Genomic DNA, 12,175 nt, shown 5'->3' on the forward strand with positions numbered 1-12,175 from the left:
CCGGGACCAGGACAGCCAAGAGGCAAGAGCGATTGGATTCACCCAGATCTTGGGTTCCCCACAGTTGCAAGGTGCAATCGACTGCACTCATGTGGCGCTCAGATGTCCATTGCAATACTTGGTGGATTACATCAACTTTCATTCGCTGAATATGCAGCTGGTGTGCGACCACCAGAAATGCATACCTGTATGCGCACAGTTTCCAGGGAGTGTGCACAATACCTACATCCTCAGTCGGTCACAGATCCCGTAGAGGTCATAGCTGATGACACCCATGCGGCGGCCTCAGACTGCAGCAGAGCGACGTCATAATGAGATTCATACTGCAGCTTGCAACTTGGTTGAGCAGACCATTGGGATGCTGAAGATGAGGTTCTGCTGCCCAGACTGGGCTGGTGGAGGCCTGCAATTGAGTCCACAGAGGGTGTCACGCATCGTCATCATCTGCTGCGCCCTTTACAACCTGGCGCTGCAACGGGATGAGGAGCTGACTGAGAAGGAGATGGAGGAGCTGGAGGTCTCCTTGGATGAGGAGGATGCTGACAGGGATGAGGGTGAGGAGGCCCTAGGAGGCGACGATGATGGTGAGGCTCTCATAGCTGCCAGATTTGTGGAGGATGATGACAAGCAGTGCGGTGACCCCATAGATCCTCACATTGTATCTGTGAATGTTTGACTCTAGTCTGGCTTATGGCAGCATGAATACCCTCTGTGAGGATGCTCCTGTCATGGAGCAGCAGTGGAGACCCTAATAGTCGCTCGATTGCAGGAGGATGATGACAACATGCAGTGAGGACACTCCATTAATGTTCATACAACCTCTGAGAATGTCTAACTCATGTCTGGCCAAGGACAGATTGCTTGTGCTCTGTGATCAGGGTCATAACACAGAGACACAGACATGAAACTTTAGAAGCATCCGATCCGTTGTCCATCTTCAGCACCTCAGCCCTTCAGGAGCTGGTGCACAGCGTTACTGGTTGCAGATGCTGGTGTGATGGGGGCCAGCCCCACCTTAAATGTGCTGAGAGCACACAGAGAGAATGAGAAAACTCTGTGGTGCCTGCCCACTACATTCTGGCAGCAATGACCAGCACCGCCGAGGTGCAGGCATCAGTAATGTTTCCAGGGAGTGTGAGGCTGGACCATCGCTGTGGTCTGAAGGCTGCACAAAGCACAGGGAAGAGGCCCTGGACTGCTTTTATCTTGTTTCACATCTGAGTAACAAGAACACTGCTCATCAGAACAAGGAGCCATAGGCAGGGAGACATTCTTGGGAGTTTATTGACAATAGTGAACAATATGTACAAGTGATTAACACCCGTGCCCAGGGTTTGCAACTGATTGTCCTTAACTTTCCTAACTTTGCCATTATGTCTTGGTGCTCCCTGGACATCCACAGTGGAGGTGGAGGCAGCCTGCTGTCTGTGATGACCTTGGCGGGCGTCCTCTGGAGAGCCGAGACTTGGAGAGCCCCGGCTGCTTTTGGGATCCTGCTGTGTGGCAGTGGCACCTTCCTCGGCCTGTGGATCTGGAGCTGCTGAGGCCACAGAAAGAGGGGAGCCAGATGGACCGGACACTCTCAGAGTCACCTGGATGAATGGGCGCATCTCCTCTCTACTGGTGCCTGGGGGCCCCAGGCTGACTCCTTGAGGAGCAGGGGTAGCTGGAGTGAGATTGAGTTGCCTGGCACCCCTCTTGCATACACACTGTTGGAGGCCAACTATGGCATCAGTGATGGAGTTGAGCCTACGCAGCAGTGCAGGAGCGACGTCCTGGACCAAGGTCTCCATGGCAGCTGCCATCCTACCAGTGATGGCGTTGGCATGCTGGTGCTGTCACTTCAGAGTGAAGGTGGATGGACCCCTCCATCGTGCCTTGCAATCTGAGGACTGCCGCGGCCATATCTTCCTGATGTTCCCGAGTCTCCGTTTGCAGCTGCAGGAACTGTGACATGACCAAGTCCAGAGGGTCATCATCTGACTCGAACTCAGCAAAGTTCTGGCCTCCAGCAGTGCTCCGAGTGCTGGATACTAGGGAAGACCCTGTCTCCACCTGCTGCAGATCAGAAAGTGCGATGTGCTCACCAGATTCTGATCCTGAGGCTACTCTAAAGCTAGGTTCCACCGAGATGTGTCTCTGCATTGGTGGAGGGTGTGGGTGAGTGCTGTGACAGGACTTCAGGGAGGGTACCTCCAAATTCCTCTTCAGAGGTTTCTTTGGGACTTGATTGGAAGCCCTGGGTCATGGACTCTGTCAGCTGTTTAGCAGATGTGCCTGTGAATGCAAGGGGAGATCATTTGTGCATGGCAGTGGCCTGTGAAAGCTCACAGCATGGTTGTCTGATGGATGTTGCACTGCTGGACTCTCACTTGCTTGACCCTCACCATCAGCACAGGTCTGGTCCAGATCGTGGCCAGCCAGCTGGATGACTCTGTTCACAAAGTCCGTGAGGAACTTGATTTCAGGCATTATGCCACCAGTCTGTGACCTCTCCCTCTTGTTATGTGCCAGCTTGTCCTGCATGAATAGAGACGGAGAAAGTGTAAGCAGGGCACCTGCCAGGCCAGATGATAAGTATGTGGCCTGTGTGGGTGGTGAGTGGTCCCATGGATGGGATGAGGACAGTGAAGGTGTGTGTGAGAGAATGAATGGTGATGTCCCTTGAACTGGCAGTGAGTGAGGGCCCTGTGGATGTGTGATGGGCTTGTGAGTTGAGAGTGATGAGAGGAGTGACTTACCCTGGTAGAACAGAGGAGATCATTGCAGTACTGGGTGTCTGTACCCTTTTGAAGGCATCAGCGACCACTGCCACTGCCTCCCAAGCCTGGTTAGTGCTATTGCTGCCCATCCTGCAGGGGTAGAGGACATCCCGGCAGACCTCCACTGCATCCAAAAGGTGTTCGAGGTACACGTCGCTGAACCTGGGGGCTGCAGTCTTCTTCAGTTTCAGGGCCACGTCTTCCATGCAGAAGCGGTGGCCTGGACGCACTGAGATGTGTGCTTGTGGCTGGACTTTAAATATGGTGCCCGATGTGATGCAGCGGCAGGGTGATGGCGGGCGGGGGAATGAGAGCTTGCTATGGAAACGGCGTGTTTCCCCGGAATGCATAAATAATGTGGTGGGTTTGGGACGATATGGCGTGAAAACTCCACGGCCACACTTAGTGCAAACCTGGGATGATTTGCCCAATGTTTTGTGCAAAAGATATTGTGAAATGAATAATTTTGAAAAATGAGTTATATTCTTTTAGCTCAAAGTTAAATAAATGTTAAACATTTATCTTTGACAGATTGAACCGATAGAATCTAATGCCTTCAACAACCGCAAGAAAACAGTTGTGCTACGAGGATATAATTCCATTAGTGCGTCTGACCTTCGACTATATCAACGTATTTTCGTACAATATGGTTATGAACTTGTCCTATCTCCAGAAGTTGATGGGGGTTCAAGCTACAAGAGAGGATACAAAAATAAGGGTAAGAAAATTTGTGTATTTCCTAGATGTACCATGTACAGGTCTTCAGTGAAAACTGGTGACTGTTCTGAGGCAGCTGACTCTCTAAGTTGTGGAGTTCTATTTTGAGCTTTTCTCTGAAAAGCCTCCTATCCTTCTGCATGGTTCTGCAGTTCAGAGGTCAGCTGGAAGAGGGGTAAAGTTCAGAAGCCAAGTTCATGCTGGAAATAATGGCATCTCACGTTCAACCAACTCCTCGGCCACTTCCTGTACTATTTGATTCTAGTTTGGTAGTATTTATATGATGTAACATTTGTAGCAGACGTCCCCAATTTTCTCCAATGCCTCACACAGGGAAGGGGAGGGAGGATATAACTGGGAAAGAGAATGCTCCTAATCCAAAAGCACCACCAACACAGTACAAGAAAGCAGGATTGTTTCTGCGCAATAACTTGGCTGCTTGAACTGGTGCTTGGTGGAGTGAGCACCTGGCGGCTTTGAGAAATTTACTTGTTTGCTGTTACTCAGAATTCAGCTATCACATTGGCAGTTCCTTATATAAATGGAAAAGGCACATTTGTCAGCGTGCACCTGTCTATCTGCCATCTTGGGTGAGTCCGTGAAAATTCAACATGGAAGCAGCTTGTGCTGGTAGTGGACTTTAGGGGCACAACTTGCAGGATTTGTGTTTGACATTAGAAGCATAGTCAAGTACCAACAGCAAAATCTGCCCCGGAGTACCCTGGTCATGATCTGGATGTGTAAAGCAGATGAAAGTTTTGAGTGCTTTGCATGGTGCCATGGTGATGCTGTCTCAAGTTAATAAATAAGGTATTGTGCCATTCATCCCATGATCATACTAGCGCTTTAGGATGCTTTGAGCCAATGTTCCATGCTGTATATAAATGCAGGTGGTTGTTGTTGATCGTAAGTACTAAGTAAACATGCTTAAGCCACTCTTTTATTGGCAGACTTCCTACAACCTGACAACTTCTTCCTCACTTGCTCCCACAACCCATGGATGTGAGACACTGTATTTACTTACTTAATCACCTGTATCCAGGCTTTTCTGAGATTGCCCTCACAGGAGGGTGCACCAAAGAGGGCAGCCTTAACCGAACTTTCTACTCAAGGACAATACTTTGAGTGCGCTGGTCTTCCTGCCCTGTCTACTGCTCTTCATTGTTCAACAATTTGACAAAGAGTTATTAAAATACAGAATACATTACCACATGCGGCTATTGAAGTGGAATCAATCACTATATACAAGAGTAAATTAGAAAGATACATGAACCCCATTCTGAAATGGAGAATATTAAACAGCATACCCAAAACCAAGGGAAATTGAAATAGTTAGGAACAGTGTGGTGTTAACTCTGGTAAGCGGCACTGTGGATTGAACGGCCTGCTTCTGTGCCAACAATTCAATGATGCAATGCAATAGCAAGTTGGATGTGGCTGTGCTGTTGTATTTTAGAAAATAATGTAGGTCTAGTTTATTACGTTCTCCTAACAAAACGTTTACATTGGCATGAGAGTTTTTTTTTCACGAGTATACTGAGAGTGCATTCTTTGCTGTAGTTACATCTGTCCCAAAGGCCACAAGTTTCTTTCAGCTCCCACCCCATCCAGGATGTTACTCAGAAATGTTTACTGGCTGCAGGCCAGGTTTCATAGCCAGCAGTTGAAGCAGCATTTTTGTAAAACTATAAATACTGAAGTATCCACAGCTTAAATTTTTTTGTTTCACTATCTTTCAAAGTAAGCAAGCACTTATGTTTAAATACTATGTGCTAAAGATAAAAGCAAGTGTGGGAAAAGAAGCAGACAGCCTGACTACAGAATGCCAGTATAATCACAGGATATAAACTGTGTTCCCTATAAGTTCTTTTTGTTCTTATTTCCAGCCACAAGCAATGGAGAAAATAAAAACTAGAACAGAATTAAACATAGCTCAGCAAATGGACAGTTATTTCACATATTTGGCAAACTTACAATAAAAGCCTGTCAAAATGATCATGTAGATATTGACATGTGTAGCTGGAGTTTTGGGAATAGTAAACGTATTTTGCTAGTAGAAAGGATCACACCCATGCCACCCTTTTAACCCCCACAATCTCAGGTAGATTTTTGGAGGTGAAATTTATTCTGTTGGTTTAAAAAAAAATTGTTTATTATCAGGAGTGATAAGAAATAAATCCCATCTTGTACTCATGCTGACTTTATCAGTAAAATTATCAGCAGGAGGGATTTCATTCCGAAAAGTAAATGGAATGCCTGAAAAATATAAGAAAAAAGGCTAGAGGTAGCAGTAAGCAACTTATAACATTGATTCCCTTTCAGTCTTTCCATATTTATTTTTCTGTTTTAGATTGTACTGACGACTTTTATTTTTAACTATATTAAAGCATTACATTTATTTACTGAGTATGCTTCAACCTTTTCTCTAGCTCATTAGTTAATTTTCTCATTAGGGTAGTGTGCTTGGCCCAACTCTCTTCAGCTGCTTCATCATTGACCTTCCTTCCATCACAAGGTCAGAAGTGGGGATGTTCGCTGATGATTGACAATGTTGAGCATCACTTGGACTCCTCAGATACCGAAGCAGTCCATGCCCAGCAAGACTTGGACAATATCCAGCCTTGTGCTGACAAGTGGCAAGTAACATTCGCACCACACAAGTGCCAGGCAATGACCATCTCCAATTAGAAGGAATCTAACCATCACCCTTTGACATTCAATGGCATTACCATCAATCCCAAACATCAACATCCTGGGGGTTATGACTGACCAGAAACTGAACTGGACTACCTATATAAATACTGTGGCTACAAGAGCAGGTCAAAGGCTTGGAATCCTGTGGTGAGTAACTCACCTCCTGACTCCCCAAAGCCTGTCTGCCATTTACAAGGCACAAGTCAGGAGTGTGATGGAATACTCTTCACTTGCCTGGATGAGTGCAGCTCCAACAACTAAAGAAGCTTGACACCATTCAGGACAAAGCAGCCCACTTGGTTGGCACCCCATCTACAAACATTTGTTCCCTCCATCACCAACGCACAGTGGCAACAGTGTGTACCATCTGCAAGATGCACTGCAGGAACTAACCAAACCTCCTTAGACCTTGCAAATCCACGACCATTACCATCCAGAAGGACAAGGGCAGCAGATAGATGGGAACACCACCACTTCAAAGTTCCTCTCCAAGCCATTCACCATCCCAACTTGGAAATATATCACTGTTCCTTCAGTGTCGCTGGGTCAAAATCCTGGAATTCCCTTCCTAACAGCACTGTGGGTGTACCTACAACATATGGACTGCAGTCGTTCAAGAGGCCAGCTCATCACCACCTTCTCAAGGGTAATTAGGGATGGGTAATAAATGCAGGCCTAGCCTGCGATGCCCACATCTCACTAATGAATAAAAAAATATATTTTATTTTAAGGGAATTTATAAGGAATTTAGTCCAGAACATCTGCACTACGTATGTTCACAATGATTATTTTGGAAGCTGATTGGAGATTTATTACTTGCCCTGTCTAAGATTAAGAAATATATTTTCCTTTGGTGTAAATCAGAATGAAATGTAAGCATGTGTCCAAGACAGGTAGTAGATATGTCATTTTGTTAAGCTCCAAGGCAACAAAGTGGGGAATCAGAATATAGAATTATTTTATCTATTGGTTAAAATAGAGTTCTGAGTCATGGACATGTGGGATGGTCAATTCCACCCCCCACCACCACCCCTCCAGCAACTCCGAGGTGCATGCGCATTATTGGGGGGACAGAAATTTTATTTCCAATATTTGCTCACTTCAGGGATCCAGGACTTGATGCAGGTCTGGACTTCAGACAGACTTAACATCTTCTGTGCGTTAGGATAAAACACCTTCTGGAATACTGGCTGCTGAAGCTGTGGATGAGAAAACTCCCAGACTGGGCAATCCTGCCCCCTCATACACCACTGAACTTGTTTGGAGCAGGTGACAGCTCTGTCCCCCTTATAGCCCTACAGATGCTGGCATGGAAGACGGTGATCCAATGGCCAGGATTTTCCATTCGTTGGTTGGGCTTGGCGGGAGTGGGTGGGGGTGGTCATGGAGCTGACCACCATCTGCGATTGGCTCTGCACCGCGATTTCACGCGGGCAGGCCAATTAAGGCATGCACGCGAAAGAGGCATGGAGCTGCCACAGGGAGATTGAAGCGCTTGTTAAAAAAATAAATGAAGGCATTAAAAATTTAATGAAACATGTTTCCTCAAGTGACTGTGTCATACGAGATGGGACATGTTTTTATTTTTCAAAGAAAGTTTTTATTTAATTTGTAAAAGCTTTAGGAAACCTCATCCCGCTCGTGGATGAGGTTTCCCAAAAAACGTAAAGGCCATAAGGTTGGATGGGCAGCGTAAAATTCAGCTTAATTATCTTGTTAATGGCCTTAAAAGGTCTTTCAACTATCAGTGGGTGTGCAGCCGACTCCGGCATACGCCCGCCGAACAAAATATCGTGCGAGTTCGCGATGACGTTGGGATGCACGCCCGACATCATCGTGCGTCATTTTAAGTTCCAGCGTGTCAGGCGCGCACCCGCATGCTGAATGTAAAATTCTGCCCAATGTATCTGACTCCCAGTCTAATTTTCAGCCCGTCAGCCAGATTCTGACCAGAGTTATAACAGGAGTGCACCGGGAGGGTTAGGCATATTCGGCCTCCCTAAAAATATCAATGCCCCAATTATTCAGATGTCTCTGAGGTGTGTGGACCAGAGAGCTCCAGTGTTCATGCCCTGTCAGTTTTTGAGCAAACTGATCTCAGCCTCACAGCCATGAGGACTATGTAGCTACCCCCATGGCCTCTGAGTTAACATTCTTACCCCTTTTATTGGGAATGCACTGTGTAGATGCCTGGCAAAGATAGGATTGCCCTCAATTGATAGCCTGCCAAAATTCAAAGACTTGCGTATGAATGCATCTCACTTGGACACGGTACATGACAAACACCCATGGAAGCAAAGCTCAGTGAGGAATCAAAATCTTTAGGATGATGGCAAAACGGGGAAAAACGAGAAAAAAATAAAGAAAATATCAAATATTAGCTACCTCTCAAATTTAATTTCAAGATTTCAGCTGATTTCCCTACTGAGATGCCCTGCCTTCTCCCTTGCCTCAGCTTCTGTATCAGATAATTCCTCAACTTTGGTGATTGCAAACTATAATTAAATTGAGTAATGCTGAAAAAGAGACACTTTTTGTCAGAGATTTTTGTCTTGCATTCATCAGGACAGTTTGTAAAGGGAACAACCATTTTTACCGAATGAGAAAAGAGTGCTGATTGGTTGGTAAGTGGACTCTGATAGGTAGAGGCATTGGTATGGAGAATGCACCAGTTGATGGTGACTGACAGTTAACTGTAAAACATTGCTTAAAGTTTAAACCAGACAGCTTGACTCTGATTGAACCAGTAAATGGTTGTCATTTATTTTGTTGAGCTGAAACAGGTACAATGTATGTATGAAATTTCTGTCTGCAAAGAACAGGGCACTGTGCAATAATTTATGTAACTTCCAGTACACGCAAATGGCTACACTGTAGCCATTGAGCCCAACTGACAATGACCTTCTCTCATAAGATCAGAAGTGGGGATGTTGGCTGATGATTGCACAATGTTCAGCACCATTCGCAACTCTTCAGATACTGAAGCAGTCCATGTCCAAATGCAACGGTTCAAGAATGCAGCTCACCACCACATTCTCAAGGGCAATTAGGGATGGCCAATAAATGCTGGCCTAGCCAGGAACACCCACATCTTGTAAATTAATTTTAAAAAATGATAAGTCATCACCATAGTGATGAGTTTTCATAAACACTATCCATAAGCACTATTCAAAATACAACAGCTTTAAGTTCTACACATTTTAACAACTAATTTACTTTGCAAGGTTACCACATACAGTACAAATAATATTTTTCCCTCTGCCATCTCATTATCCATTAAACGGTTTATCTTGGCAGCATCATGATGTTTATCAATCAAATACATGAAACAGTTAAGATTCGAAATTCCTTTTACAACAATTCTTTGAGTTTTTTCTTTCAAATGAAGGGAAAAGTGGCTTTGTTGCTAGTAGATTTTTTCTCGTGGTGATTAAAAACCATTTTCTTTCCATGTCCTTGGTTAAAGGACGGGGCAGTTGATTCAGTTTGGGAAACTTTGTCAAGAATAATATTGCTGACCCCTGATAGACCCTCAGGCTTTTGAATGCCAGCATGTAGACTCAGAAGAAACTCTCTGTCATAATATTTTTTACCTTCTGGATTCAGTATTTCCTTTTGTTTTCTTTTAGAATCAGGCTTAGTGCAAGTTTTAACATTTGATCTCCATTTTCTTTCATGGCTGCAGGTTTTTTAAATCTCAGCTAGGCAACCACCCAAGTTGCTTTCCTCCTGTTTTAAATGCAAAATTATGGTTTCCCTTCACTGCTTTAAGAATCTGTTTGCGATTATGGCCAGGATTTTCCCCTCGGCGATTTGGGAATGGGGCCCGGTCGCCGAGGGGAAAATGACGCGGGATCATGTCAGGCGGAACCCCCGACGTCATCACAGTCCATTTACATTTTTAGGAAGACGGGCGGACAGCAAAATCAGCCGTCCGCCCGCCGACCTGTCAGTGGCCAATTGGGGCCATTGACAGACTAATTAAAATAATTAAAGACCTGCCCGGCCAACCTTAAGGCTGGCGGGCAGGCCAGAAGCCCCAGCGGACTCCAGATTATTCATGAAACTTCATCCACTGGCGGGATGAAGTTTCATGTCCGTTTTGTAAAAAAATTAATAAAGTTTATGTGTTCTTTATTAACATGTCCCACCTTGTGTGACATTGTCACATGAGGGGGACATGTTAATAATTTTTAAATGTTTTTTCCACTTTCAGTATTCTCCCTGAGACAGGACTTTGCCTCAGGGGGCAGTGCGCTATCTAGCGCGCATGCACGAAAGAGCGCACTTTCACGGATGGGGATTCCCTCCCCTCGCCGCACAGGAAATGCATAGCGCTTCCCGTCGGAGATGCCGCTGGGCAGGCCTTAATTGGCCCACCCACTTAAAATGGCAGCGGGCCCCGTTTCAGTGGTGGGTGGTGGGGCCCGCACGCCATCCAAGGGCAAAATTCTGCCCTATGTTTATGTTCCGACAAAAATTCTTGATATACCCTTTTTTAATTATCTCTCAGTTTCCTGCACTCTTTCTGTTTTTTGTCTTCCTGTTTTTTGTAAGCTTTGTCCAATTTTTTCTGAGCAAGAGCCACAGCTTCTTCATTTTGGAGTTTCATTTTCCACACCAGAATTTTAATGCAGCCCTGTAATTCCATCGCTGCAACATTTGTTATAAACAAATCCTTTTGCTTCAGAACACTGGCTTTCTCTGGTTGTTCATTAGCCTGAAGCTCTGCTAAGAACTTAGGAACATAGGATTTAAGAGCAGGAGTAGGCCATTTTGCCCTTTGAGCCTGCTCGCCTATTCAATAAGGTCATGGCTGATCTGGTTGTGGTCTCAGCTCCATTTTCCTGTCTGGCCCCATAATCCTTGACTCTCTTGTCTATCAAAAATCTATTAAACTCAGCCTTGAATAAATTCAATGATCCAGCCTTCACAGTTTTCTAGGAAAGAGTGTTCCACAGACTAATGACCCTCTGAAAGAAACAAATTTTCCTCATTTCCATCCTTAAAGGGATTCATCTTATTCCTAAACTGTGTCTCCTAGTTCTGGTCTCTCTCACAACAGGAAATATCCACCCAGTAACCCCTCTGCAAAGTACCCTCAAGATATTTCAATAAGATCACCTCTCATTTTTCTAAACTCCAATGGGTATAAACCCAATCTTTCCTCATAAGCTAAGCCCTTCATCCCTGGAATCAGTTGAGTAAACCATCCCTAAACTGCTTCTAAAGCAATTATATCTCTTTTCAATTAAGGAGACCAAAACTGTACACAATATTCCAGATGTGGTCTCACCAAGGCCCTCAGTAGCTTCAATAAAACTTCCCTACTTTTATATTCCATCCCCCTTGCAATAAATGTCAGCATTCCATTTGCCTTCCTAACCACTTGCTGTACCTGCATACTAACATTTTGTGATTCATGTACCAGTACACCCAGATCCCTCTGTACCATCGAGTTCTGCAGTCTTGCTCCATTTAAATAGTATAGTGCTTCTCTATTCTTCCTGCCAAAGTGGACAAGTTCACATTGACCCACATTATACTTCTTATGCCACATTTTTGCCCACTCACTTAACCTGTGTGTATTCTTCGCAGATTTTTAACTTCCTTTTGACAACTGACTTTCCTATCTATCTATGGTGTCATCAGCAAATTTATCTACTATATATTCAGTTCCTTTATCTACGTCATTGATATAGATTGTAATTAGTGGAGGCCCCAGCACTGACCTCTGTGGCACTTCACTAGTTACAGCTTGCCAACCTGAAAACAACCTACTTTATCCCTGTTAGCCAACCAATTCTTTATCCATGCTAATATGTTGCTCCCTACACCATGGTCTCTTATCTTGTGTTTTGATGTGGCATCTTATCAAATGGTACACCACATCTACAGGTTCCTCTTTATCCACCTTGCTTGTTAACTCCTCAAAAATTCTAATAAATTAGTCAAACATGATTTCCCTTGCACAAAGCCATGTTGACTCTGCCTGATCACAT

The 12,175-nt window shown here is 44.8% G+C and overlaps 1 protein-coding gene across 2 annotated transcripts in view; it reads left to right on the top strand.

Moving 5' to 3' along the window:
* Positions 1-12,175, top strand: part of cped1 (cadherin-like and PC-esterase domain containing 1) — a 278,983-nt gene that overhangs the window by 26,218 nt on the left and 240,590 nt on the right. For both annotated transcript variants that reach the window (XM_041216372.1, XM_041216373.1), the window contains exon 2: positions 3,294-3,480. In XM_041216372.1, the coding sequence (XP_041072306.1) occupies positions 3,294-3,480 (187 nt within the window). The remainder of the gene's footprint in view (positions 1-3,293; positions 3,481-12,175) is intronic.

This window comes from Carcharodon carcharias, chromosome 21 (genome assembly GCF_017639515.1).
Source record: "Carcharodon carcharias isolate sCarCar2 chromosome 21, sCarCar2.pri, whole genome shotgun sequence".
NCBI lineage: Eukaryota > Metazoa > Chordata > Chondrichthyes > Lamniformes > Lamnidae > Carcharodon > Carcharodon carcharias.